The sequence below is a fragment of the Heptranchias perlo genome, chromosome 25 (genome assembly GCF_035084215.1).
Source record: "Heptranchias perlo isolate sHepPer1 chromosome 25, sHepPer1.hap1, whole genome shotgun sequence".
NCBI lineage: Eukaryota > Metazoa > Chordata > Chondrichthyes > Hexanchiformes > Hexanchidae > Heptranchias > Heptranchias perlo.
Window position 1 is genome coordinate 9,500,200 of NC_090349.1, and position 27,497 is coordinate 9,527,696.

At 42.0% G+C, this 27,497-nt stretch overlaps 2 protein-coding genes across 2 annotated transcripts in view; one reads left to right on the top strand and one right to left on the bottom strand.

The window, feature by feature from the left end:
• ufd1l (ubiquitin recognition factor in ER associated degradation 1) overlaps positions 1–3,017 on the bottom strand; it is a 29,224-nt gene extending 26,207 nt beyond the window's left edge. The window contains exon 1 of the mRNA XM_068005542.1: positions 2,840–3,017. Within this exon, the coding sequence (XP_067861643.1) occupies positions 2,840–2,842 (3 nt within the window). The 5' untranslated portion in view covers positions 2,843–3,017. The remainder of the gene's footprint in view (positions 1–2,839) is intronic.
• A 4,689-nt stretch (positions 3,018–7,706) lies between these two features.
• The window catches only part of cdc45 (CDC45 cell division cycle 45 homolog (S. cerevisiae)), a 53,870-nt gene continuing 34,079 nt past the window's right edge, over positions 7,707–27,497 (top strand). The window contains exons 1-5 of the mRNA XM_068005543.1: positions 7,707–7,833; positions 16,063–16,122; positions 17,626–17,718; positions 20,008–20,145; positions 23,797–23,943. Of these exons, the coding sequence (XP_067861644.1) occupies positions 7,783–7,833; positions 16,063–16,122; positions 17,626–17,718; positions 20,008–20,145; positions 23,797–23,943 (489 nt within the window). The 5' untranslated portion in view covers positions 7,707–7,782. The remainder of the gene's footprint in view (positions 7,834–16,062; positions 16,123–17,625; positions 17,719–20,007; positions 20,146–23,796; positions 23,944–27,497) is intronic.

The window sequence follows — 27,497 nt, forward strand, 5'->3', positions numbered from 1 at the left end:
ATTTCCTCTGGTGGGGGAATCTAGAACAAGGGGGCACAATCTTAAAATTAGAGCTAGGCCATTCAGGATTGAAATCAGGAAGTACTTTTTCACACAAAGGGTAGTGGAAATGTGGCATTCTCTCCCCCAAAAGCCTATGGATGCGAAGTCAATTGAAATGTTGAGATCGACAGATTTTTATTAGGTAAGAGTAACAACAGATATAGATCAAAGATGGGTAAATGGAGTTCAGGTACAGGTAAGCCATGGTTGATGAATTGAATGGTGAAATAGGCTTGAGGGGCTGAATGGCCGACTCCTGTTCCTGTGTCGTTTTATCATCAGTTCTGGACAACTGCCTTTTGCATGAGTGCCAATTGTTGTTTATCGATTTGTAATTCAAAAACAAAGCAATGCAGCATTCAAGAAAAAAGAAAAAAAAACTCAGTCCACAGCACAATACCAAAGCTCAAAACCAGAGAGACATGGGAGGATTAACTTCACCACAACACAAAAAACATGCAGAAAAGACAGACCAAAATGCATCCAACACCATCTGTTGGGATTCCTAACCCTGGTGACACCAAACACAGCTATAGATATACCAACAACACTTTTGCCTGTTATTACATAAAGTACACTAAATAAATTCCCATTACCATCACAATTTGCATACGAACCAACAATAGAAGTTTTGGAAACAAAACCAGCATTCACCACCATATTTATTACGATGGAGTATGCACACAGCCTTTGTTATCAGCACACTATGCTTTTAAAAGACATATCTCTTACACCATACGACGGGCATGTTCAGCTCAATGGTTTTGCAAACTGCTCGGTAGGGGGTGCTGCCTGACAATATCAACATACTCCTGGAACCCCCTTGCGACACAAATGAAGTTGTGTCCATTGGATCATCTATTGTGTCGCGTCACTGCTGGACACACACACACACGCACAGTTAATACTGGTTTCTGCTACAGGAATAAACATCACTGTCTGAAATGCAAAAGAATCATTTCAGATGCATTATTCCTTAGAAGTATTTCTTGACATTTTTCTGCTCAGGTGTCACTCGTTTCAATTCGGTTGCCTTGATACTTTAGTTGAGTACAGGCTGGGAGATATCTTTTGAACTTTACTGTAATGGCAGATGTATATGTGTACACAAACATTTGATAGGCCATTCACAGGTTATGTCATTGTGAAAAACTCTGTTTCAGTATATTTTCAAAAGGATATTGAATGATATCTGAGGTTGACTTTACCTCAAGTTTTAAACCAGCAAAGAGACAGAGCAACTAAGTGTTTCAAGAATCAATTTTATGTTGAAAATGAGCAGTCTTTGTTGTTTTGACATTTGAGGATATCAGTAAAAACTCTAACTTCTGTAAATATACTGTTTGTACTGAGTATTGTTTCATGTGTCCTCTTGCTCTATCGCCTGAACCTTATTCTGATAAGAGTGCATATTTATCAACATTCCGAAAGTGAGGATGTTGCATGGTACCACATGATATATTCCAGTCAGTCGAATATAATGGCACGGTTTCTCTGTTCAATGCTGGGGGTCCTGCTACATTTACCTAAATATTGGGCGGTTAAAGATGCGCCCTGGTTCACAAGGTCCACTTGTGAGAGTGAACATTGAGCGAGCCCAATATATATCTAGTTTAAAATTATGAAAAGGATGGGAGAAGATAGATAGAAGTAGAATGCTTCCAGTTGTAGAGGGGTGAAGAACGAGGGCCCATTGATATAAGAGATTTAGAACAGAGAACAGGAGTAACTTCTTTACACAGAGTTATGAGGCTGTGGAATTCACTTCCAGGGTTAGTATCGAGGCAGAACCGATGTTGACATTCAAGATATATGGATGGGAACAGGGTGGGTAAATGTAATTAGAACTATTTGCTTGCATGGAGGGTAAATGCTGGCAATTCAACATATTTCTATATAAAAAAAACACAACTGTCCTAATTTCCAAAAGATGGTATTAGCTGTCCAAAGGAAAAAGTGATATCAGTATATAGCAACAGAAATAACATACTAGTAAGCAACAAAATACAGAAAAGCACAGAAATCTGATGACAGGCTCACAAAAATCTAATGACTTAGCAGTTCTGTAAATGTATTAGGTAGCAACAAACTCATCAGAAATCTAAGAAAACAAAATTGCTGCAACTCTTGGTTTTTTAAATAGGACTGCTATAACCCAGTATGTGTTGTTTTACAGCAAAATATTCTTCCTGATGGAGTTATCACAACTACGGTCCAGCATCACAACAAGAGTTATCTTACAATGCCACTTAGAACAAATACACTGTTGAGCAGTGGATTAATGATTTGCAACCCAATTTCTCCAAGTCAACTTATCACCCTTTACCATCCCAGCAGGTGGTTGGTAAAGAGGGGCTTGGTAGGTCATTCCAGGCTGCACTCACACACCTCTTTTTCAGCTGGCACTGGGAGATTCTTGGGAGCAGGTCACCAACAGAAATGGTATGCAACACAAGAGCACCCACAGCAGGGCTCAGGTGTTGCGTAACTGGCGTTGACAAACTTTCAGGGTTTAGGTACTTCAAAAAAAATTAATTGAGCATTCCTCTAGTCGTATGACAGCACAAACCCTTTCCCCCGTTATTATTGGAGATTGCTTATGATGATGCTTTGGGAGCTGACAGAAGCTCTTGTAATCACCCACAGTACATTCCCAAATCCCAGACACGAAACAGGGGTTCTGTAGGATAAAGGTGCCAGTGTATGATGCCCATGGATATACAATGACTGTGCAGTCTCATCCCTCCCCTCCCCCACACACTGGCAGGGCCTCCCCCGCTCACCCCGGATACGTTACCATGTTTGTGCTTGCCCGGGCTGTGGTGGTACAGAGTATGTCGCTGATCGGTCTCGCTCGTTGCCTCTTTACCCAACTAATCGGTCCTCCCTCTCTCTCACGCACACTCGGAACTCACGATCTCAGCGCCGCCACTCTCCGCCGGAACCACTTGCACCGCTAGGCGCCTGGGCAACGGGTTTCTATTGGCCAATACCCATACCACTGGAGCATGACTGGTCGCGTCGAAGCAGCCAATCACTGAGCGCTAATGACACTCTTGACCAATCAGCGCTGGGATTCGCAACAGGCGCCCCAATGATTGGATGATTCAGGCCAGCTCTGACCAATCACACACACCGCGTTCAGTGACGGGTGAAGGAGAGGATGGGCCTTAGCAACCAGGCTCAACTAAATTGGACCAGGAATTACAGTCGGGGATAGCAGTCTATAGAGTCGCTGGTGTTGCAATTGTACAATTTCCAATCGATCATAAAAGGTGAGAAGATAAAAAAAAATTCAAGATAATTTGGTTTAAAATGTATTAAATTTAAGAAAATACACTGTCATGAAATAATAAAAGGTAAATAAAAATAGGTCATATCAATATATTCTTATCAATTGTTTATCCTTCCCAGAGCTGTCAACATTAGTTTCACTGACCAGTATAGCATACCAACAAACTGATGGCACAAGAGGGGAGACAAACTTTTTAACCCTGCCACACAAACAAACAACAGTTTAATTTCCAGTTTTGTGAAGCTCAATAGACATACTGTACACTCAAAAGGACTTGGCAGCTATTCAATAAGTGGTACTCCAAGCTCTTTTTCATACCCCCGACTAATGTGTTGAACTTATTTATTATATTACCAAGTGCCCTCTTTACAACTTAGAATCATAGAATAAAATGGCACAGAAACAAGTCTGTGCCAGTCTATCTAATTTTCTTGTAAAATAATTTATGGACTCAGCTTCAACAAGAGTCTGTGGCAGAGAATTCCACATTGTAACCACCCTTGGTGGAAAGAATTTTTTTCTCACCACCCCAGCCCCTTTAATTACTTTTATGATGATCTTAAATGTATACGCTCTTGTTACCATCTCACTGAGCAATAGAAACAGTATTTACCTTATCATAAACCTTCATAATCTTGAAAACCTCTGTCAAGTCACCCCTTAAAAAGGTTTGGGTTGTCTTGGTAATATATTGAATCTCTTTGTGATGTCATTGTGTCAGGTACCTGCATGCTGAGTGCAATAGCTGTACATTGATACAGCTCATTTGTACCAGGCTGTGTAGGCAGCTGATGATTAGGGGCAACAATCATTGTGCAAAATAAACAAGGATTGGAATGACTTAAACTGTTTTTGAACTGGTATACATTTTTTACTTTTCAACCGTGGCTCATTGATAGCACAATCATATCAGCGTCAGAAGATTGTGGGTTCAAGTCCCAGAGATTTCAACTCATAATCTAGGCTGACGCTTCGGTGCAGTACTATCGTTCACCTGAGGAAGGAGGAAGCCTCCGAAAGCTTGTGAATTTAAAATAAAATTGCTGGACTATAACTTGGTGTTGTAAAATTGTTTACAATTGTCAACCCCAGTCCATCACCGGCATCTCCACATCACGTACTGAGGGAGTGCAGAGGTGTTGTCTTTCGGATGAGATGTTATACCGAGGTCAAGTCTGCCCTCTCAGTTGGATGTAAAAGATCCCATGGCAATATTTGAAAAAGAGCAGAGAGGTGTCCTGGCTGATATTTATTCCCCAACCAGCATCACTAAAAAAGATTATCTGGTCATTATCTCATTGTTGTTTGTGGGACCATGCTAAGCACAAATTAGCTGCTGCGTTTCCTACATTATAACAGTGACTACATTTCAACTAGTACCTCAGTGGCTGTAAAGCACTTTGGGATGCCCTGAGGCCATGAAAGGCGCTATATAAATGCAAGTTATTTTTCTTTTCAAGGACAAGGGCCTCTAATCTCTGCTGTTAAGCTAGTGAGAAACTGCCTTAATTACTGAATGTTCCATTTCAAACAGTGTGTCCATAACAGGGAACAGGGTCCTATTTTAAGTATGCCAGTTGAATTGTATGTTAGGCAAGACTAAGTACTTGGGTGCAAGTAAGTGCCTCCCTTTAAAGGGATGACAATACTAAAAATTCCAGGAGGGGTTGGTCCACCCAAGATAATTTTTAACAAAACAAGCAAAAGTAGTTAAATCAAAAGGGTCAAATTGGGGGAAATCAAAACAAAATTCCATCTGGTGCAAAATAGTCAAGGAAGGCATCTAGCTGGTAGGCACTACATTCTGTTGCTCAAGATAATGATCTATGGCATGAAAGTTGGGCATTCAATCAGAAGAAACCTGCCTGGGAATCCTGTGCACCTTGGTGTACCAGGATACTGGGCATCCAAGATCCAACTGGCATTATCAGTTCTCATGCTCTAGACTAAATGTTCTCGGCCGAGTTCGGAACAGGGATATTTGACAGTTTAACGAAGGTTCACATGTACAGATCCAATTGTAAGAAAACAAACACTGATGTCGGAGTATTAACCCTCCTTGCATCTCCTGGTTTAAAGTGGTGTCTGACAGAGGACTGGTACTACTCTGTACTGATTAGTTTCATTATGCTTCTTTTGGTGAGATTTGGATGCAGAGAAAAATGTTGTCTGGAGCAATAGAATTGCATATTGTAATTGGTGAAAATGCATTGAATTATTATTTCATGTAATTTTCACCCACTTTTCTCCTTTACCTGAAGGTGCTGATTCATGCTGAGTTATGATTCCATGGGCACTGGTCATTTCTGTTAGCTCACCCAAGTAGCTACTTTTTGTTTCTCTGCCCAGACAACATGTGTTGGTGGGCTAGTCCCCCATAGGGGCCATCCTGCCGTCTCTAGTGGCTAGTTACAATGTAAAAAACAGAAACTGAGTTTTTCAGAGATACTAACCACAGTCACTGACACCAGTTGTAGAACTCTGATTGCTACCTGTCTGAGATTAGTGAACTCAACACAATCTTGGAATGGATCCAGGACTTTCCTGGTTTGTCTGTATCAGTGCCACACCATGTGACATACTTACACACTGAGCTATTGGCTTAAATAAAAGATAGCGATTCTCAGTAACTTCTGGTGGGGCAGTTTGCTAAGCAAGTCTTCCTGATGTCATATTTTGGCATCTGGAAGGTATAGGAGGTATCTAGGGAAAGCAATTTTTATGCAGAAGTATCTCCCAATACTGTGCCAAATCTTTTCTAAATTGATCTTGAACATTAAGCAGAAGGGAACTGAACACTGGTCGAGAATGTACATTATTTCTCAACCATTAACAGAGTTCAATGAAAGTTGGAATGGTGCTCCAACCTTCAGTCAGGAGCACTGGAATGAATTCTTAATTGTAACTATACTCAGAAATTCCATTATTGCAACTGCTGAAAAAGATGTTTCTTTGGCTGTGTACTTTTTTTGAAAGCTAATTATCTTGGCAGAAAGTACTGTTCTGTTTTGTAAATTTTACTGGGCGTACGATTGTATCTATTTTCTTTCTGATTCCTTGGCCATCCAGGCCACCCACTAATTGTAGCAAGTAACCTACTTTCAGGCTCCAACTGGAAGCCATTCTTGAGACAAATCCTAAGTCACATAGGAACAACTCCCTCTCCTTTCCATCAGAAGGTGATAAACTGCTACTTGACACTTCCCCGCATTAGTATGGTTTATGGAAGATTCTGCCAATGCTGTGACACTTTGCATCATTGCTAAATTGCACTTCTGGCAGAATGTTAGCAGAATTTTAAAAGGATTCTTGCTTGCAAGTAAAAAACAGCCAACAGGTCTAATTGTGCAGTTGTGTCGCTAGAAAGCTTATGACTTGAACTTGTGACAGGTATAGTCCAACAAATTTATTTTAAATTCCACAAGCTTTCGGAGGCTTCCTCCTTCGTTTTCACACCGTTCACACCGTGATTTCCACACCGTTCACCTGACGAAGGAGGAAGCCTCCGAAAGCTTGTGGAATTTAAAATAAATTTGTTGGACTATAACTTGGTGTTGTAAAATTGTTTATAATTGTCAACCCCAGTCCATCACCGGCATCTCCACATTGTGACAGAGGTAGTAAGAGTTACTGCCATAAAAATAGAAAGTGCTGGAAAAGCTCAGCATGTGAGGCAGCATCTGTGGAGAAAGAAACAGAGTTAATGTTTCAGATCAAAGACCTTGGGTCAGAACTAGCTGAGCTTTTGCACCATTTTCTGTTTTTATTTCAGATTTCCAGCATCCGCAGTATTTTGCTTTTGATGGAAGAGTCCATGCTGTAATCCAAGGATTGGATTACAGCATGGACTCCTTCGAACGATCTGTGGGACTATTTTGCTGCTAGCGAATTATCATGATGTTTTGTGTAATAAAAACAGAAAATGCTGGAAAAGCTCAGCAAATGAGGCAGCATCTGTGGAGAAAGAAACAGAGTTAACGTTTCAGGTCAAAGACCTTTCGTCAGAACTTCTGGTGGGGCAGAAACTTTTTTTAAGTGCAGTATATCAGCTTTATTCTCAATAATAATACATACACACGTACAGAGACGCTGTATTTATTTCAGAGTTCCAGCATCCGCAGTATTTTTCTTTTGATTCAGAGGTTTTGTGATTTTTGTCTAATCGAAGGGACAGGGTCTGAACTCTCTGTCCAATCGGAGGGGGGGGAGGCCGAGTCTGTGCTTTCTGCCCATTCAGCGTGCAGGGTGCAGACCCTCCGTCCAATCAGACAGGCTGGTTTGTGCAACGTCCTGTCCAATCAATAGGTAGAATCGGCGCTGTTATCCAATCGGGCGTTGGGCTCCGTGGGCTGCAGGCGAGGCAGTTTGGCGCCAAGTTTGAGGGGGTTGAGGGAGCGGGTTGTTGCTGGAAACCGGGGGGCTGCGGAGCGAGGGGTCAGTCCGCCATGTTCGTGTCGGATTTCCGGAAGGAATTCTATGATGTGATAGTAAACCAGGTGAGGAGCTTCGTGAACCCGAGGGGGGAGACGGCGGGCTGCCGCTTGCGCGCAGGCCCGGAGTCTGTGGAAGCCGCAGGCTGAAGCTATCGGCACTGCGAGTACCGCTCCCTCGCTGGACAGCTTCCTACCGATGGAAACGATGTAGTGTTTGGGGTTTAATGTGTGTGAGTCGTGTTGAGCTGTCACTCTCGGGGGAAATGTTTATGATTAGCAGAAGAGATACCGTCAATCCATTTAAACATAGGGAACTGTCTTCACTTTTGGAATGACAAAGATCAAAATAGTTTACATTTATTAAAAAAACTTTTGTCATTAATAATTAGTAGCAGATCTTTGTTTCTATCCGAATCCTATGCTGGTCTTTGCTTTGGTAGGTGCTAAGGTTGAAGTAAATCCCTCTATCCTGATGCCATTTTGGTCATTGTTGACTTTGTAGCCTTAATCTTAATGTTTCTTATATCCTTAATCCTCATGTTTCTATAGACACAAAATGTTTCTATACACACAAAAGGCATCAAGGGGTATGGGGAGAGAACGGGAATATGGTATTGAGATAGAGGATCAGCCATGATCATATTGAATGGCGGAGCAGGCTTGAAGGGCCAAATGGCCTACTCCTTCTCCTATTTTCTATGTTTCTAAAAGTCAGTTCTGTGTTTTCCCTCCTAAAGTACAGCACGAAATTGCTTAAACTCCAAACAGTCCCACTAGCTTCATGAAGAGACCGCTGTTAACGTTTTGAGATTGGTGATCTGCGTTGCCAGATTTTCTGCAGATCACCAATCTCAAAACGTTAACAGCGGTCTCTTCATGAAGCTAGTGGGACTGTTTGGAGTTTAAGCAATTTCGTGCTGTACTTTAGGAGGGAAAACACAGAACTGACTTTTAGAAACATAGAAAATAGGAGAAGGAGTAGGCCATTTGGCCCTTCAAGCCTGCTCCGCCATTCAATGTGATCTTATTGGAGAGTAATTGTGTGACACCTGCTTCTGTCATCATTGAAAAATATGGTTGTGTATTTTAATATCTGGACCATATATTGACACTCATAACACTGCAGACATAGCCCACATTCATGAAGGCCACTAGGAGAACTACTCTTTAAAGGGGATGTTTGAATATAATCCCAAACAACAACAACTTGTGTTTAATGTAGTAAAATGTCCCATTTATCAAACAAGATTTGACACTGAGCCACTTAAGAGGTGTTAGGACAGGTGAAAAAAACCTTGGTCAAAGAAGTAGGTTTTATGGAGCGTGTTGAAGGAGGAGTTAGAGGTAGAAAGGCGGAGAGGCTTAGGGACTAGGCAAGTGCAGGCACGGCCGCCAATGGTGGAACGATGAAAATCGGGGATGCGCAAGAGGCAAGAATTGGAGGAGCGCATAAATCTTAGATGGTTGTAGGGCTGTCGGAGGTTAGAGTTAGGGAGGGGCGAGGCCATACAGGGATTTGAAAACAAAAATGAGAATTTTAAAATTGAGGTGTTGCTGAACCGGGCGCCAGTGTAGGTCAGCGAGCACAGGGGTGATGGATGAACAGGACTTGGTGCGAGATAGGATACGGGCAGCAGAGTTTTGGATGAGCTCAAGTTTTATAGAGGGTGGAAGATGGGAGGCCGACCAGGAGAGCATTGGAATAGTCAAGTCTAGAGGTAACAAAGGCATAGATGAGGGTTGCAGCAGATGAGCTGAGGCCGGGGCGGAAACAAGCAATGTTACGGAGGTGGAAGTAGGCAGTCTTGGTGATGGAGCAGATATGGGTTCAGAAGCTCGTCTCAGGATCAAATAGGGCACCAAGGTTAAATGGTCTGGTTCAGCCTCAGACAGTGGCCAGGGAGAGGGATGGAGTCGGTGGCTAGGGAATGGAGTTTGTGGCGGGGACTGAAGACAACAGCTTTGTTCTTCCCAATATTTAATTGGAGGACATTTCTGCTCATCCAGCACTTGATGTCAGACAAGCAGTGAGACAAATGAGAGGCAGTAGAGGAATCAAGAAGGTGTTGGTGAAGTAGAGCTGGGTGTTGTCAGCATACATGTGGAACCTGATGTGTTTTCGGATGATGTCGCCGAGGTGCAGCATGTAAATTAGAATTAGGAGGGGCCAAGGATAAATCCTTGGGGGACTCCAGAGGTAACGGTGCGGGAGTGGGAAGAGAAGCCATTGCAGGTGATTCTTAGGCTATGACTGGATAGATAGGAACGGAACCAGGTGAGGGCAGTCCAAACTGGACGACAGAGGAGAGGCTTTAGAAACATAGAAAATAGGAGCAGGAGTAGGCCATTTGGACCTTCAAGCCTGCTCCACCATTCAATATGATCATGGCTAATCCTCTATCTCAATACCATATTCCTGCTCTCTCCCCATATCCCTTGATGCCTTTTGAGTCTAGAAATCTATCTAGCTCCTTCTTAAATGTATTCAGTGACTTGGCCTCCACAGCCTTCTGTGGTAGAGAATTCCACAGGTTCACCACCCTCTGAGTGAAGAAATTTCTCCTCATCTCAATCCTAAATGTCCTACCCTGTATCCTGAGACTGTGACCGCTCATTCTGGACCCCCTAGCCAGGGGAAACATCTTCCCTGCATCCAGTCTGTCTAGCCCTGTCAGAATTTTATACGTTTCAATGAGATCCCCTCTCATTCTTCTAAACTCTAGTGAATACAGGCCTGGTCGACCGAATCTCTTCTCATACGACAGTCCTGGTATCCCAGGAATCAGTCTGGTGAACCTTCGCTGCACTCCCTCTATGGCAAGAATATCCTTTCTTAGGTAAGGAAGGTAAGCTTTGGAGTAGGATGGTGTGGTCAACCTTGTGAAAGGCTGCAGACACGTCGGGAGGTATGAGGAGGGATAGTTTAGCACGGTCATAGTCACACAGGATGTCATTTGTGACTTTTATAAGGGATGTTTCAGTGCTGTGGCAGGGGCAGAAACCTGATTGGAGCGGGGTCAAACAAGGAATTGCGAGAAAGATGGGCATAGATTTGGGAGGTGACAACACGTTCAAGGACTTTGGAGTGGAAAGGGAGGTTGGAGATGGGGCGGTAGTTTGCAAGGACAGCGGGCTCAAGGGTGGGTTTTTTGAGGAGGGGTTGGTGACGGCAGATTTGAAGGGGAAGGGGACAGGACCTGAGGAGAGGGAACCGTTAACAATATCAGCTAACATGAGGGCCAGGGAGGGAAGGTAATAAAGAGACACATAAGCTCTCATCAGTGAGCTCAATCACTCCTTATTACCTTATTTTATGCTTCACAAATGCTGCTTAGGGACATAATAGTGACAAACCTTGTGACATAATGATTGTGCATAGTGCATTGTGGGCAGCAGTGTCACTGGGTTGGAATTTCGCAATGTCACCTGAGACCCTTTGAAACATTCAGCATTATGTACAATTCAGCAGAAAGCATTTCCCTTCAACTGCTGTTAGAATTCTTGATGCACTTTTACTGCAATTAGGCCACTAATTACAATTGTATTTTTCCTTTGATTTAGCACTGTACATCGAGCACTGTAATGACATTGGCCTGCTATTCTTCCTCTTTTATTTAGCCAAATGTAAGGAATCTTACAACACCAGGTTATAGTCCAACAGTTTTATTTGAAAATCACAAGCTTTCGGAGGCTTTCTCCTTCGTCAGGTGAGTGTGGGAATCCTTGAAGGTTACCGCATATATAGTCAGAGAACAATGCCTGGTGATTACAGATCACCTTTCCAACTGCCCGTCGTCAAGGCAATCAGACAGAGAGACAGTACATACAGGGCTACTGAATATACAAACGGTCCGAACCCAAAGACAGAGAGAGAGAGAGAAACATCCGAAAGGAAGAGAAAGAGAGAGAATGACCAGTTGTATTAAAAACTGATAACTTTTTTCGCTGGTGGGGTTACTTGTAGCGTGACATGAACCCAAGATCCTGGTTGAGGCCGTCCTCATGAGTGCGGAACTTGGCTATCAATTTCTGCTCAACGATTTTGCGTTGTCGTGTGTCTCGAAGGCCACCTTGGAGAACACTTAGCCGAAGATCGGTGGCTGAATGTCTTTGACTGCTGAAGTGTTCCCTGACTGGGAGGGAACCCTCCTGTCTGGCGATTGTTGCGCGGTGTCCGTTCATCCGTTGTCGCAGTGTCTGCTTGGTCTCGCCAATGTACCATGCTCCGGGGCATCCTTTCCTGCAACGTTGGCCGAGTCACCGGATTATGAACCATGTACCTGGTGGGTGGTTTCCTCTCGTGTGATGGTGGTATCTGTGTCGCTGATCTGGCATGTCTTGCAGAGGTTGCCGTGGCAGGGTTGTGTGGTGTCGCGGACGCTGTTCTCCTGAAAGCTGGGTAATTTGCTGTGAACGATGGTCTGTTTGAGGTTGGGTGGCTGTTTGAAGGTGAGTCGTGGAGGCGTGGGGATGGCCTTAGCGAGGTGTTCGTCGTCATCGAAGACATGTTGAAGGCTGCGGAGAACATGGCGTAGTTTCTCTGCTCCGGGGAAGTACTGGACGACGAAGGGTACTCTGTTGGTTGCGTCCCGTGTTTGTCTTCTGAGGAGGTCTAGGCGATTTTTCGCTGTGGCCCGTTGGAACTGTCGATCGACGAGTCGAGCGTCATATCCCGTTCTTACGAGGGCATCTTTCAGCGTCTGTAGGTGTCAAATTGACAGTGAATCAAATTGACAGTGCGTTCTTACTCGCCTAGACTTGAACTAATTGCTAGATTAGTTAGCCAAGCAGAATGTGGAATGATGACTACATCATGTCTGTTGTCCCTGTTGCTCTTTTGTGCTTTGTTAAATCTTTAAAAAAACATTTGTTCATGGGCAACACTGGCAAAGTTGTATTTATTAGCCATGCCTAGTTGCCCTGAAGTGTGCCTTCTTCAACCACCGCAGTCCTTGTAGTCATGGTGCTCCCATAATAATGATAGATAGAAAATTCCAGGATATTGACCCAGCAACGATGAAATAATGACAGACCATCCTTATTTGGACATATGTCATTTAGCGTGAGGCTGTTCCCAAGACATTGCTTCTTTTGTCCTGCTCGGTGGTAGAAGTTGTAGGGAAGGGTGGTGATGTTGAAGCAACCTTGGTGAGGTGCTGCATTTTGTGGTTTGTAAATAAGCCACAGTGTGCCAATAATGGAGGGGGCAAATACTGAGTACAGGGGCACTGATCAAGTTAATGGCTCTTGCCTGAATGGTGTTGAGCACCTTGAGTGTTGTTTTGGCTACACCCATCCAGGTGAGTGGTGAGTATTCCATCGCACTTCCGAATTGAGCCTTATGGATAATGGGGAGGTCAGGAGGTGAGCCACGTCTTGGAGAGTACCCTGTCTCTGGTATGGCTGGCCCAGTTAAACTTCTGGTCACTGGTGACCCCTGAGACATTGGTGGTGATATGGTTAGAAATAGATAACTGGGCTTTTTCTTATTGAGATGATCATTGTCTGGCACATATATAGTTGTAATGTTACCTGCCACTTGTCAGCCTAGGTTGCATGTGCTGTTCAATATCTGAAGGGAACTGATAGAAACTTGTGAGGAAATAAAATAAACTGTTTACAAGGAGACCAAAATGGGGTTGAGGTGGAGATCAATCATGATCTAATTGAATGACAGAACAGGTTCGAGGGGCTTAATGGCCTGCTCCTGTTCCTATAAAATGAATAGATGGAAGGATCACTGCAAGGGATTTGACTTCCTTCCATTTGGAACTTTCAAATGCTCGATACAATTGATTGATTATGACAGCAAAATAACTTAGGATAAACCAAATGTAATGAAATATTCATCAAATGAAATACTGCATTACACAGTTAAATGCATTATTTTGCTGCCTTTCATTTTCAGAGTTATATGTAAACTTTTTCTCTCGATTTAATAACTGAAAAGGTTTGTACATTCTGATAATGCCACCAATGGGACTTCTCCCTTATCTGGATGGCCAATTAGCAACTTCAGCTGAACAGCATATTTTCACCTTCGAGTCCATATAAAGTCACGAGTGCAAATAATTTAAAATAAAGGGCCTTGACAAAGTGTGAAATTGCTGTTTAAATGAACACTATAATGCTAGCATTTATTAAGTGCTGAGATCAGCTGAAACACGTTATTTATTTTTGCATTGTGTGTTCTACAACTGTTATAGCTGATCTTTCCCATCTTAAAACTGATGATGCATGCGATTAAAATCTATTCCCTGTGGTCAGAAATTAATTTATTAAATGTTTTTCTGCTCCATCCAACAGATGGATTATTTCCATTATGGCACTTTGAGCTTTGTTGGAAGAGTCCCTTTAAAATCTTTTAGATTTGTTTTCTTCTTGAATTTCATGGCAACTTAGCGGTGGGCTGGTGGTGAGAGAGTTCCCTCACTGTACTTGATGTGACCTTACCACTTCATATACTCAATGAATTCTTTTTCTTCACTTATCAACTCCAAGGGGTGTGGTGAGACGGTGAGTTGGGAGATGAGAGAAATGTGCTTCCACTGTTGATGATCTCCTCGCTAGCATTACTCCTGATTGTTTTCAACTTGCTTAAAATTCAATTTTATTTAATTCTTGATTAAAATATTACTTCTGGTTTTTAAATATTAGTGTACCATGATTCTCCATATGCTCAGTTGTTGTCTTGGTTGGATGTTGGCGGAGGAGATCAAAGAATCACTTAAAAAATTCATTCTTGGGATGTGCGCGTCTCTGGCGAGGCCAGCATTTATTGCCCATCCTTAGTTGCCCTTGAGAAGGTGCTGGAGAACCGCTATGATCTGTGTGGTGAAGGTGCTCCCTCTATGCTGCTAGGTAGGGAGTTCCAGGATTTTGACCGAGCGACAATGTAGGAACAGTGATACCTGCAGTGAGTACCTTCCTGAGGCTGGCTACAGAGTAGCAGTACAAGAGGCGTAAGAATAAGATCTTCTCGCACTATTCACTTTCCTGTGAGGGAGAAAGCAGACAGGTTGACCAGAGGGATGACTTGGAAAATCAGCAATACCAAAAAGGGGCTTGGCTTGGAGCACCACTAAGCTACCACTTAGAGCAAGAGAAACAAAATGTAAAAATGTAAGTTTATCATCGATATATTTGAATAGATCGCCATATAAACAAAGGTACATTGAGTTCTTCGTACAATAAATTACCGGATGATTATAACTTTTGCAGAAGCTGTAATTGTTCCCCTCGACTATGGAATGATACTAAGCTAGGACTATAAGAGGACATTCCATTTTTCTTTTATTCCTCTTCTCAGCTGAAGGCAGTGACTCAAGCTGGAGAATGGGTGTCCTTTGGATGAAACTTTTAAAAAGCTGTAATGGGGGTATTCTGGAAAAACTACATCAAATGGGCAAAAGTTTGAATGAAGAAGACCCTATTTTGTGATCCAAGTTCCCATTCTTCGTGTATGCTGCAATGCAATGAGTGTTTGCAAACTATTTGACTTATCTCGGCTTGCATGTAAGGAATGGCTTCTTGATTTAGATACCAGCACCAGTAGACCCATAACCAAGCATTAGTTTGTGGCTTTAGGAAAGAAAGGAAAATGAGTATTGGGTAGCACAGTGGATTAGATATTGGCCTTGCACCTCTGGCACCTGGATTCAAATCCAACCCAGACTGAACTGATATGATGAAGGTCTCTTCTATTCTGCTTTTAGGGATCCTACATGAGTCTGGGCAGTTTCAATCTAATTTCTGGTGGGCATGGAGTAGTACTGCTAATTTTGGCACTAAACTGGCAGTGTCTTTCAGACAGGTGTGGGAAGTAGAAAAAATGTCAGGCTGGTGCAGTAGGGAGTGCCCAAAAATGGAGTTTTCCATTTTGCAACACTAACATCCCTCATCTTAATGAGCACAAAAAAATCCTTAAAAAGGGGTAGAACTTTGGGTGCAGGACATCTTTACAGGCTAGCTAATATTGGGGGATACTTAGTGCTATCATGTGGAAGAATTCAGGACATGGGTTCCAATCTCAGCCAGCTGTGTGGAAAGGATGTAAGTGGGACTTTTTTGAGATAGGAACAAGAGTCTATGTGTGCTTCTTCCACGTATGTTCAGCAGCACAATGATATTAGCAGAAATCTGGGTGCAATAATTGAGTTTGCAAAACTGCAAGCAGTTGGCACTGAATCTGGGTCACATTTAAGTAACCCTGACACTGTATATAAGCGCACTACAAAACTCTCCAAATCCTGCAGCCTGTAAAACTTGTGTTTTGTATGTTTTTTTTTCCAGAGAGTATTATTACTTGTTGCCTCAGATGTTGATGCACTGTGTGCCTGCAAAATCCTTCAGGTGAGTGGTGCTAAATATCACATTCACTGTTGATTATGTTCACTTGTTGGATTATTAAGATTTTCTTTGTCGTGCTTTTAGTGTCCCTGCATCAGTTTTATATGGCAGTCTGGTGCCAGAGATGTTCAACAGCGGTTCATTCGATGGGGTACCAAACCATAGGATTTGTTTTGTTACTCCAAGGGCAACAGTGGAAAGATTTATGATGTGTTTCTTCATTGTCTGCAAGTGTCTTGTTAAGCAGAACTCCTGAATGAAACCATAAGGTTGGGGAAGGTGCAGGTGGGAATGAATTCTCCCTGTCTTCTTCAACAGACATTTTGAACTGTTGCAATCTCCTGTGATTGAGCACAAAAGTTCTATGGACTCATAATATTTGACCCTGTGGATAAAACCTGCCAGTAGTTTGAAATGCCCACTGACCTGGTAATTTATATGGCAATCAACTCTTCGGCCCAACTTTGATAGCTCCCTATTATTTCTAAAGAAAGTTAATGGTACAAAGTAACATTGTAATGATAGAAATGATTGAGGGACTCGTCATACTGTACTACCTGCTGATTAGGGCCATGTTACATTGTAGTTGCAAGAGGACAGGACATTGGAGGGATTTTGTGTCGACAACACTATAAGGGGGTAGCTTTATTACTTCTCAATCCCCACAAGAAATGCAATATGGTCACATAATGTAGATATGGAACAACATTACTCAAAATTGTTACTTCTCGTATGGCCTTTTACAGATGAGGATCCATTGCCTAATGGCTTGTCATACCTTGGTGTCTAGAGTATTGTATACTACAAATTTGATTACATATCTTGCTCTCCTCATAATTAGGGCTCTGTGTGTTCAACATAGAGTCATAGAAAAGTTACAGCACAGAAGGAGGCCATTTGGCCCATCATGTCCCTGCCGGCTCTATTGCAAGAGCAATCCGGCTAGTCCCACTCCCCTGCCTATCCTTGTAGCCCTGCAAATATTTTCCTCTCAAGTACTTATCCAATTCCCTTTTGAAGGCCTTGATTGAATCTGCCTCCACCATCTCCTCTGCCAGTGCATTCCAGATCCTAACCACTTGGTGTGTAAAAAAAAAAGTTTTTTGCTCTTTTGGTTCTTTTGCCAAACACCTTAAATCTATGTCCTTTCATTCTTGACCCTTCTGCCAATGGGAACAGTTTCTCTGTCTCAGAACATGTTGCAATTTGTTTTGCATGGAGTTCCTGAAGTTCTATACAGTATGGCAAGGTGAGGTGGAGAAATTGATGGACTTTGTATAAGTATTTTAGATGGAATTTTAGGAAATGTGTATGAAAGTTGTCGGGTCCCGTTCAACTTCATGGAATGTTAGGCATTCTGCAAAACTAAAAAAAAGCCCACGAAGATTTACTGCCTTAGATTGAGGAGGAAAGCCAAGAAAGGAACTCAAACCACAGTTAGATTGAGCTGCCTGACCAACCGCCATTGTGTGGGATAATGAAGTTTTTTTGTGTCATTCCATCCAGGCCCTATTCCAGTGTGACCATGTCCAATACACATTGGTTCCTTTGGCAGGATGGCAAGATCTGGAGACGGCATTCCTTGAACATAAAGAACAGGTTTGTAAATTCCCACTAGATGTCTGTGGGAGAATGGTGAGGAGAACGTGCTATTATACACTTTTACAATCCATAGATATTTAGGTCTGCATGGAGCAGGAGGGTGTAATTAATGATTAAGTTGTGATTGGGTCCCCTAGGCTAAGAAAATATGTCAGCAGTGTTTTTAAAATGTGTCCGAAAGAGATGGATTTTTAATGTAACAGTTGCAGATGGTGTGAAGATGGAGTTTTACTGAATAACTTACAGAAAATACTCCTGTTTATATTGTAGACGGTTTTATACTTCTGTATATACTTTTAATGTACTGTTATTGATTAGAGTGGGCCTATACTCTCTGAAGTTTATAAGAATGAGAGGTGATCTCATTGAAACATATAAGATTCTGAGGGGGCTTGACAGGGTAGATGCTGAGAGGTTGTTTCCTCTGGCTGGAGAGTCTAGATAAGGCAGTGGAAGGTTCTGAAGGCATAGTGGGCATAGTCTCTCAGGATAAGGGGTTGGTCATTTAAGACTGAGATGAGGAGGAATTTCTTCAGTCAGAGGGTTGTGTATCTTTGGAATTCTCTACCCTAGGGGGCTGTGGATGCTGAGTCATTGAATATATTCAAGGCCAAGATAAATAGATTTTTGGAGTCTTAAGAGAATCAAGGGATATGGGGATTGGGCAGGAAAGTGGAGTTGAGGTCGAAGATCAGCCATGATCTTATTGAATGGTGGAGTAGGTTTGAGGGGCCATATGGCCTACTCCTGCTCGTATTTTTTATGTTATTATGGTGCGGGATAGGCTACGGGCAGCAGAGTTTGGATGAACTGCAGTTTATAGAGGGTGGAGGATGGGAGGCTGGCCAGGAGACCGTTGGAATAGTAGAGTCTGGCGTTGTCAAAGCCATGAGAGGAGGGCTGAGGCAGCAGATGGGCTGAGGCTGTGGTGGAAGTAGGCAGTCTTTGTGATGGAGAGGATATGAGGCCAGAAGCTCAGCTCGGTTGCAAACAGGCTGGGTCAACCTGATTTTGACTTCATGTCTAAAAGTTTGTTGGACTGATTTGCTTCTAAACCATGAATTGTTTAATGTGTCCTTACTAATGCAGAATGTTGGAATAAGATTTGCCAACTAATAGAAAAAAAGACTTGCATTTACATGGTGCCTTTCATGACCTCATGACTCCCCAAAGCGCTTTACAGCCGATAAAGTACCTTTGAAGTATAGTCGCCATTGTAATGTAGGAAACATTGCAGCCTATGTCCTTTCTGGCACGAAGTCATGCATCCCCAATTACCCTCGTCCTTGCCAAGCAGCCTGTGCTCTCACAAATTGATTTTAAGATCTTTTGTCCCCTTGCCTTCAGAACCTTCCATTGCCTTATCTTGCCTTGCCCTATGTTAACCCCAATGATCTCCTCCCATTTACATTCCTAGGTGCAACTCCACTCTTGATAGGACTCCAATCTTCATTCTTCATTCCATGTCCTGACCCTTCCCACATTGGTGGTAATGCTTTCTACCATTACTTGATCTCTGGAACTTTCTCCCTAAATCCTTCTGCATTGCCAGCTCCCTTCCTGCTTTTAAAAGCTTCTTTAAAAACCCTTCTTTAACTGTGATTTTGACATCATCCCTAATCTTTTGTTTACCTTTTTCTCCTTTCAACAAAGTGTCCACCATTGTTCCTCCATGTAAACCATTCTAGGATATTTTCTTTGCATGAAGGATACAAAACAAATGTTAGTAGTTGCTGTACATAACTCGCTGCACTTCAAAAAAATCACCAACTTATATTTATATAGTGCCTTTAACGTTGGCACTTCTCAGGAGCACAATCAGACAAAAATTGACACCGAGCCAAAGAAGGAGATGTTACAACAAATGTCTAAAAACTTGGTCAGAGATAAAGTTTTAAGGAGCATCTTAAAGGAGGAGAGAGGGGTTGAGAGGTTTAGGGAGGGAATTCCAGAGCTTAGGGCCTAGAAGACATGGCCGCCAATGGTGAAGCAAAGGAAGTAGGGGTTGCACAAGAGGCTAGAGTTGGAGGAATGCAGAGTTCCTGGAGGGTTTTAGGGCTGATTAATTTTCTCTTCAGTATGTTTCAAAATGAGAGGTTGTTATATCTTTTCAAGTAGGTGAGAGCTGGCAAAAGGAAAAAGTATAGTGGTTTCTCACAAAAAGTTTGGAGGGGTAGTTTACTTCTGGATGCAGATGCATTTTAATGTATTATTGTGCTTCTGGCACCAACTCCACCTGTGCCCGCAGGACCCAAACCACTAATTCTGTAACTTTCCTGTTTGCAGTTCAAATACCTTGTGTTAATTAATTGTGGTGCTAATTTGGATATCCTGGAAACGTTGCAACCCGATGAGGATGCTGTCTTCTACGTCTGTGATACCCATAGACCCATCGATGTTGTTAATGTCTATAATGATACACAGGTATGTCTGACTACCACTGAGTAAAGTTTCTTAAGCTTGTAATAAGCTGATTTCTATGCGTAAGTCATTGGACTAAAGATTGAACTGTGCTCCCTGTCCTACCCTTCTATTATATTTTCTTTTGGTCAACTATTGTGTTCATCAAAGTGAAGCATGTTGTTCTGGGGAATGGAACATTTTTCCGCTGTTTCTACCTTGTGCATTAAGAAATTGCAGGTAAGGAATAGCTTGGGCCAGATGCAGTGTGAAGCCTGTCTTGTGCCCTAGAAATGTACCTTAACCCCAATCTTGAATGAACACCCCGAATGCACTAATACTTTGTGTACTTTAAACACCAAACATTCTTTTGGCCTTTTGCAGTGATATTACCAATTCTTCTTCATTCTACACACACTGTGGGACTTTTGATGTGTTCTGAGAAAACCATACGCATAGTCAAATGTCATTATAATGCTGCAGATAGATGGTGCTGCATGCGGTTGCTACTGCTGCATTGTACAAAGCTGTAGAACCTGGAAGGTGGTGGGGAGCATGCGTTCAGTTCATTTTCCCCCAGCTCGAGGTTCTTTCCACCTTGTGTCAAACATCTAGCTGTTTGGACCTGTTGTGTTTTTTAGGTCTTTTCTATGCTACTTACTCTAGAATATTTTGGCTCCCTTAGATCACTCTCATGGGTAAATCCCAACTCCCCATACCTTTTGAGAGTGTTAGTCTTTGCCATGAGATCTCAGTAAGCTTTTAAGAACATGCCTGGGAAATAAACAGCAAACCCAGGCTTGTAATTTTGTTTAGTAAGAGAGCATCGCATCATTTAAGTTAAAAAATATTGTGAATTTATTTTAAAAAATTAAAAGAACAAGCGAACAATCTGACAGTGATATAATAGAATTATATATTTACAGTAGAAAGTCAATTATCTAACTCATGGAGTTGATAAGATTATACTAAGAACAAGCTAACCTTTTATATAAAACAAATCTTTTAAATATGCTGTGTCTTGTTTTTGGACTACCGCACTAAATATCTTCTTGGGTTTGGTGTCAGCAACCACTGCTGTAAGTGGACTGCACGTCCCCTATGATCTGGAGTAGTACACCTTTTCTTATCTAATATCTAAACAACAGAATTACCCAGGATTAATTAAAACAGATAAATTGGGAAAGGCTGATCAAGAGGATGAGAATGGAACTAGGGAAAATAAACTGGAAACATTTATTGACAAACAAAGTAGTAGAACAGCAGGGGGAAACATTTAAAACGGTGATCAATAGAGTCCAGGAGAAGTATATCCCACTAAAAAGCAAGAACAAACGAGCCAATAATAACACACCATGGATGAATAAAGAAATAAGGGAAAAATTGAAACTAAAGAAAAAAGCAAACACTAAGCACATGGACAACAAAGGAGAGGATGACAAACGGGAATATGAAAAGGTTAGGCAAGAAGTCAAAAAAACAATTAGGAAGGCAAAGGGAAACTATGAAATTAAATTATCAAGGAATATAAAAATATGCATTAGCATACAATGGGTTATGGCACAAATTGGAATGGTACACTCAGCCAAGGGAATGTGTCCCAAATGGGCTGTGGTCATGTTACACGCCCGTCAGCATTGACTCATGCAGTACATTGCCAGCATTAAACCAAACTTAAGTCCCTCGATAGTTGGGTCAGCATGCCTGCGCTAATATCTGCCTACATCTTTAAAATGCAATAGCCTGCTCACATGTCATTTAAAACAACACCTGAACACGGTTTGTCAAATTTGCCTCGGATTCCCAAAATGCACTACGTTTCCTACATTATTCAGAGTAACGGAGACAAGTGCTCTAAATCTAAGAAATCCAGCCGCTAAACACACAACGGTACCGGTTGTTACTGAATGGTTCCAAAGACTCAACTATAACTGTGAACTCACCAGTACTGGATTATACTAAGTGATCATTTTACTAGTTTCTTTGTGCTAAGAGTTCACCAATCGTTGGCATCAATTGGCGAGTTGCTGCAGTGTGTACCATCCACAGGATGCAAGAAGCCAAGGCTTCTTCGACAGCACCTCCCAAACCCGCGCCCTCCACCACCTAGAAGGACAAGGGCAGCAGGCACATGGGAACAACATCACCTGCAAATCACACACCATCCCGACTTGGAAATATATTGCCGTTCCTTCATCGTCGCTGGGTCAAAATCCTGGAACTCCCTAACTAACAGCACCGTGGAAGAACCTTCACCACACAGACTGCAGTGGTTCAAGAAGGCGACTCACCACCACCTTCTCAAGGGCAATTAGGGATGGGCAATAAATGCTGGCCACACCAGCGACACCCACACCCCATGAACGATAATAATAAAAAAAAAATTGGCACAAAATTCTACATAAACCAAGGGCAGATTACATCAGATTCTTTCAAGGAGGGACCCATCTATGTAGTTACATGGACTCTCCTCAGACAGTGACCCTTTGGCTCAGAAATTGTATACTGAGTCATTCTATACTCCATTTGGGATCGTCAAAACAGGTGAATATCTCTCCGAGAAGGACCCAAGAAAAAACTAAAGGAGCCTAGCTTTGGAATCCCAGCACACCACTGTGGTACGATGATAATCTACCTGTATGGGTATGTCCTGGCACCATTTTCATTGGAGGCATTAGATTTTTGGGCCTTTACCATTCTTACTTCAGATTTTTTTGGCTCCTGAATTTTAGATCATTCTCATAGTTGAGTTTCAGCTCCCTTTGCCTTTGAGACACTAGTCTTAATATCTGGATATGCTTTCAGTAACACACCCAGGATAACAGACAGAACAACCTTTCTGTTAATTGCTTTTAGTTACTTAAATTGATCTCTCATCTTCGATATGAAATAGAGAATCACAACTTGAAAGCTTGTTTTAAGTTGAAATTCTTTTGTGACTTTATTTTACAAAATATGAACAAATGAGTATCAGTGATACATTTATAGTAGAAATCCTATCTAGCTCCTGAACAGTAAAAAATGAAAGGTGTCACAATCTAATGCTAAGCTATTTCTTTTGTAGAGTATTTTTATTTGCAAAGTGTTTCTTTTCTTCGTGTATTTCTTGTCACTGCAGGAGCTGATGTAGCTTACCCTATTCTCTTGAGAACTTCGAACAAACTCTCAAATTGTAACAGCTACAGATCCGTAAATATTCCCAAGAACAGTTACTGGGACTTTGTGGCTTTTGAATAACCTGTTGATCACATTCAAAAATTACTAGATACATATAACTGAACAAATCACAGTCTATTTGTTCAAAAGTAGCTTACCTCCTCCCTCACGTTTTGCAGACAACAGAAGGAAACTCTCAATGTTAGTGTCAAATTAAGGTTGTTCGAAGATTCTATCAGCAGCTGGCTCCTAAAAACCTTGTGTAGTGTAACTGGATTTAAAGGGACAGCCAAAAGGAAACAAAATAATTTTTGTTAAAGAATTCTCCTCCCTCTGAGACATCCACAGACTCCAAAACTGGGGAGAATTCGAGAAAAGAGGGTAGACATCAGCAGAGGCGATCCATAAGCTTGCTTTAGAACATGTCCTATGAAGTACTAATTTTGGGATGGGAACCAATACTGCCTGGCTTAGAAATTTATAGCAGTTAGTATGCTGAATATATCATGTGTCCTTTAGGTTAAACTGCTGATCAAACAGGATGATGACCTTGGTATTCCTGCGTATGATGACCTCTTCAGGGATGAAGATAATGAGAATTCAGAGGATTCTGGAAATGAAAGTGAAGGATCAGAACCTTCTGGAAAGCGCAGACGATTCGATGAGGTGGGTATGGTTAACAAGAATCATATTGAGTATGCGTTTACTGCAAAAGTTGTTCTGAGAATTTATTATGCTGTGAGTGAATTGGTAGAGTAGATGTTTAAAACTAAACTCAAATCAAGGTTGTTCCGAGGTATAAGCTTCTGTAAAGAAATTAGTCAGATAAGAGCGTACACTGCTATACATTTCTAATGGGACCTTCAGCCTGCCTGATTCTTGGGTTCATCAGTACACTGCGTGTTTGTGCTTATGGCTGCACATTGTGCTGATCACAATTGAAACACACTGGCATGCACATAGATGGCCAAATATTGACTCATGGCCTCAACTGTTTCTTCTGATTCAGAGCAGTTTGAAGCCAGAATTTGATGGAGCCTGAAAGAGCTTGATTTGAACTGTGGAACTTTGTGAAAATGTTTTTTTTTTAAACAAACAATCCATTGAATCAGCAGTTTGTCTCCATTGAGATTAGAGAAAGAGAAAATGAAGTCAGGAACTCCTGCCTACCTGCTACCCACTTTTTCTTCAGAGTCACTGGAGATTGAAAATGTAACTCTTTTTCTTCCCCCCCCCGCCTTGATTTGAAGTTGTGTTTATGTAATTTGCATGTATCTATAATGTATTACGTTTGATATGTAGGATGTTCAATCTTAATTTGGGCATCACCCCTACCACTAGATGGAGCTTCAGAAGCTCCAAGAACTATAGATCCTCATCCCTACCTATACCTACTGCACCATTAATACACTGAGGGAAATTTACTTTGTCCTGACTTTCCATGGACGACACCCACAAGATCCACTAGTAGATATAATGTCCAAAGTATGAAAATACATTTTTGGAAATAAAATCATACAACCTCCCATGTGGTTTTGTGGGTAAATGCACTGCATAGTCTGGTACTGAGCCATGCAGACCAAAAGGTCCCAGATCCAATCCCCAGTCTGTGCTAGTTAACCAATCTCAGGTGAACAGGAATTGGCTTCAGCATCATTGAGCTAGAGAGAACACAAATCAGACAGGTCTTCTGCTGCCACTCACTATTTAATGACCATTGCTAGAAAGTATGTGCCTGTGACCCATAGAATCATAGAAATTTACAGCACAGAAGGAGGCCATTCGGCCCATTGTGTCTGTGCTGGCGAAAAAGAGCTATCCAGTCTAATCCTACTTTCTAGCTCTTCGTCCATAGCCTTGTAGGTTAAAGCACTTCAAGTGGACATCCAAGCATCTTTTAAATGCATTGAGGGTTTCTGCCTCTACCATCCTTTCAGGCAGTGAGTTCCAGACCACTATCACCCTCTGGGTGAAAATTTTTTTCCTCAGCTCTCCTCTAATCCTTCTACCAATCGCTTTAAATCTATGCCCCCTGGTTATTGACCCCTCTGCTAAGGGAAATAGGTCCTTCCTATCCACTCTGTCTAGGCCCCTCATAATTTTATACACCTCAATTAAATCACCCCTCAATCTTCCCTGTTACAAAGTAAACAGCCCAACCTATCCAATTTTTCCTCCTAGCTAAAATTCTCCAGTGCTGGCAACATCCTCATAAATCTCCTCTGAATCCTCTCTAGTGCAATCACATCTTTCCTATATTGTGACCAGAATTGTATGCAGTATTCCAGCTGTGGCCTAAGTTTTTTTAAACAGTTCAAGTATAACCTCCCTATCCCTATATTCTATACCTCAGCTAACAAAAAGCATGTATCCCATATGCCTTTTTAACCACCTTATCTACCTTCCCTGCTGCCTTCAGGGATCTGTGGACATGCACTCCAAGGTCCCTCTGTTCCTCTACACCTCTCAGTATCCTCCCATTTATTGCCTTGTTTGCCCTCCCCAAATGCATTACCTCACATTTCTCCAAATTGAATTCCATTTGTCACCTACTGCCCACCTGACCAGTCCATTTATATCTTCCTGCAGTCTATAGCTTTTCTCCTCACTATCAACCACATACCAATTTTTGTATCATCTGCAAACTTCTTAATCATGCCCCCTACATTTACGTCTAAATCATTGACATATGCCACAAAAAGCAAAGGACCTAGTACTGAGCCCTGCGGAACCCCGCTGGAAACAGCCTTCCAGTCACAAAAACACCCGTCGACCATTACCCTTTGCTTCCTGCCACTGAGCCAATTTTGGATTCAACTTGCCACTTTCCCTTGGATCCCATGGGCTTTTACTTTTCTGACCAGTCTGCCATGTGGGACCTTATCAAAAGCCTTGCTAAAATCCACGTCGACTACATCAAACGTGCTACCCTCGTCGACCCTCCTCGTTACCTCCTCAAAAAATTCAATCAAGTTAGTCAGACACAACTGTTCCCTTTACAAATCCATGCTAACTGCCCATGATTAATCCGTGCCTTTCTAAATGACAATTAATACTATCCCTCAGAATTGTTTCCAATAACTTGCCCACCACCGAGGTTAGGCTGACTGGCCTATAATTACTTAGTCTACCCTTTCTCCATTTTTAAACAACGGTATAACGTTAGCAGTCCTCCAGCACCACACCTATAGCCAGAGAAGATTGGAAAATGATGGTCAGAGCCTCTGCTATTTCCTCCCTTGCTTCTCTTAACAGCCTGGGATACATTTCATCTGGGCCTGGCGATTTATCTACTTTCAAAGATGCTAATCCCTTTAATATTTCCTCTCTCACTGTGTTTATCCCGTCCAACATTTCACACTCCTCCTTCTTAATTACAATGTCTGCATCGTCCCCCTCTTTTGTGAAGGCAGATGCAAAGTATTCATTAAGAACCATACCCACATCTTCTACATATAGGTTACCTTTTTGGTCTCTAATATGCCCTACTCTTAGTTACCCTCTTGCTCTTATGTATTTATAAAACATCTTTGGGTTTTCTTTGATTTTACTTGCCAATATTTTTTCATGCCCTCTCTTTGCTTTCCTAATTTCCTTTTTAATTCCACCCCTGCACTTTCTGTACTCCTCCAGGCTTTCTACAGTATTGAGCTCTCTGTATTTGACATAAGCTTCCCTTTTTTACCTTATCAAGGAGAATACAGGGGAGGATATCAGGGGGCTCTAGATTTGGGAGTGCCACCCCTTTTCTTTGTGGGAACATATTTGCTCTGAACCCTCACTATCTCCTCCTTGAATGCCTCCCACTGCTTTGTCACTGATTTACTTTCAAGCAGCTGTTTTGCTAAATCACTTCTCAGCTTAGTGAAATTGGCCTTTTCCCCAATTGAAAACTTTTATTCCTGTTGTATCTTTGTCCTTTTCCATAACTACTGTAAATCTAACTGAATTATGATCACTACCACCAAAATGCTCTCCTACTGATACTCCTTCCACATGCCCAGCTTCATTCCCTGAAACTAAGTCCAGAACTGCCCCCTCTCTTGCTGGGCTTGCTGCGTATTGGCTGAAAAAGATCTCCTGAATGCATTTTGCGCCCTCTATTCCTTTTACACTGATTCTATCCCAGTTAATATTAGAGTAGTTGAAATCCCCTACTATTACTACCCTATTACTTTTGCACTTCTCAGAAATTTGTCTACATATTTGGTCTTCTATCT